The sequence below is a fragment of the Ictalurus furcatus genome, chromosome 20, assembly GCF_023375685.1.
Source record: "Ictalurus furcatus strain D&B chromosome 20, Billie_1.0, whole genome shotgun sequence".
NCBI lineage: Eukaryota > Metazoa > Chordata > Actinopteri > Siluriformes > Ictaluridae > Ictalurus > Ictalurus furcatus.
The window spans coordinates 863926-866447 of NC_071274.1; the positions used below are offsets into that span (position 1 = coordinate 863926).

Genomic DNA, 2522 nt, shown 5'->3' on the forward strand with positions numbered 1-2522 from the left:
TACGACTCCAAATGTTTTGATTACGACATCAGCTAAACTCTAAATTCGCAAAGAAAAAGTGGGATTTGAACCTGAGAAAAGCATAGTAATAATAATAATAGTAATAATGATAATAATAATAACAATAATAATAATAATAACAATAATAATAATAATCATGGACACAGGTTTGGGGGTTTATTTTGCGCCGAAACTTTTGCAATGAAGCGCAATTTTATTCTGTACAGGATGCCTACAAAGTGCTTAAGGATATCTCTTTCCACAACAGCAGTGCTCTTTATCAAAATGTATATAATTTAGGAGAAAATGTCTGAACCCTCGACACCCTTCAACTCCATTGTCCAACAAAAATATGCTAATGAAATATTAACAAAGACCTCGACCGAACAAAGGCCCTAAACTCGGCTTCATTTCGCACAAACTAGACTACAAACATGATATTTTAGTTTTATTAAACATCATCTACTAATACAACACTGGTGGAAAATCTTAAATCAAATACTTTCTTTAATATCATAAGCAGTAATAACGCTTCACGACCGTCAAATATACACTGTGCGCTGCTTATAATAATAATAATAATAATAATAATAATAATAATAATAATGTGCTAACGACATTTGGGTTTTTGGTCCTATTTAAAGTCTCCAGTCTATTCACAGTCTTTAGCCACCATTTTAAAAATGTAAATACTTTTGATTGTTTATATCGCTTTAAAAATAGATATTACTGAAAACTGTTTCTTTCTAAAGCTTTCGAAAATGACTTTTTTTTCTTCTTTAAAAAAAATTTCACTTTAAAAAAAGTAAACCTCGTGCTGCATGGCTGATAAAATGGCCTCACAAAGCTTTAGTAAATTTCCATCTGATTATGCTCATTACATTTCCATAAAGACTCGAGGAAACTCGCTGCAAACTACTTTATTATTTTCTTTTCTCTCAAATACGTCGCTGTGCATCAAGTCTGTTTACTATAGATTACTTTGCAGTAAAAAACAAAAACACAAAATAAAATTTAGCTGCATAAAGATTTGCATAAATGTAGAGATCATCTTGCAGCCGAATCCTGCGAGGTTGTGTGATTTCGGCTAAATTTGCTCGTTTTATTCTTTAAACGTTATGATTTTAGAAATTAGGAATCGTGAATAATATAAAGACTCAGACACGACAGAAAAGCAAAGCAGGTGCAGAAAACTCTCTGACCTGACAATAAACACCAACTGAACCGCAGATTCGGAGCCGATTCAGCGGTTTGTATTTATCAGGGTTTCTTGTATTTTTTTCCTCACAAAATGATTCAAAACGTCTTTCCGAGCTTCTAGGTTGTTGTTTTTTTTTTTGTTTTTTGTTTTTTTTTAAATAATAATAATACATTAGCTAAAGATAAAGATTAGTAAAATAGAATTAGCATATTCCTAATTGTTAACTATGAACCGTGTGACTGTGTTATTAACGGAAGTTTTCCCCCCCGATTTTTTCGGCTGGTTTTTGTTCGTCGTGTTATTTCTACCAAAGAAACGCATGCAGAACGCATATAAGAAAACTTAAAAGGATGATTTTGTTCTGTAATTTGTACTTTTATATCCTTTGAAATTTGACCTCAGATGCACTAAAGGTTAATGTGTAGTAATATTTTGATTTTAATGTGTTTAAACTCGTGCAATAAAAAATATCTCATATCCTAATTATTATTTTGAATATTTTTTTAAAGTATATTTCCGAAATGAACTCTGACCTGATGAGGGTCTGTCCGAGTATCTGGTGCAGTAAACCCAGGCTGGCCACAGCATCTGCTGGTTATTGGGCGAGTTTGCGCACTGATCCGCGCCGGTTTCCGCCCCGGGCTTCGTGCCGCTGACGGCGGGGTTCGATGCTCCTTCCCCCGACTCCGGTGATCCTGCTCGGTCTGTGTCGGTCCCCGCCTCTGAAGGACACCGGTTCTCTCTCCCGGACGCGTTAATGTCGCTGCGCTCGGTCGCGTTGGCTGCGGCGGCGCTTTCTTTCCTGCGTCCGAAGTCCGGGCGCAAAATGTTGTCGATGTAGAAGTTGGTGATCCGGTGCAGATTTCCGGGAGGCTCGAGCAGCGGCAGGATGGCTCGGTTTGATTCGTCTCCTGCATCTCTGCTGCTCTGATCTTTCTCTTCCATCCTGAAACTCTCCTTAACCCCTTTCTCTCCCGCACGCAGGCGAGCGCTCCCCACTTCCAGTTTTTTTTTTTTTTATTTCCTCTTCTGTATATATTTTTTTCTTCAGTTAAAGAAAATAAATAAAAGTGAACGACAGTAAAATAAGAGACACAAAAAATTGTTTCTGTATTTTAAATGCCACCCGAGCGCTTCTTGTGCGCACAAAGAAAAAACATAATTATAGATTTTAATTCCACAGCAAGCTCCACGAAGTAGTTCTTAATAATACTGGAGGAATATTATTATTAAGCTAAAAAGGTATGAATAATAATACTAGTAATAATTATAGTAATAATAAGGCCGCTGTAGGAGCCGGTGCTGTAGTCGCGCCTCAGTG

The 2522-nt window shown here is 36.6% G+C and overlaps 1 protein-coding gene across 1 annotated transcript in view; it reads right to left on the reverse strand.

Annotated features, from left to right (window-relative positions):
• The window catches only part of en2b (engrailed homeobox 2b), a 6036-nt gene extending 3890 nt beyond the window's left edge, over positions 1-2146 (reverse strand). The window contains exon 1 of the mRNA XM_053652239.1: positions 1735-2146. Within this exon, the coding sequence (XP_053508214.1) occupies positions 1735-2146 (412 nt within the window). The remainder of the gene's footprint in view (positions 1-1734) is intronic.
• Between the last annotated feature and the right edge of the window lie 376 nt (positions 2147-2522).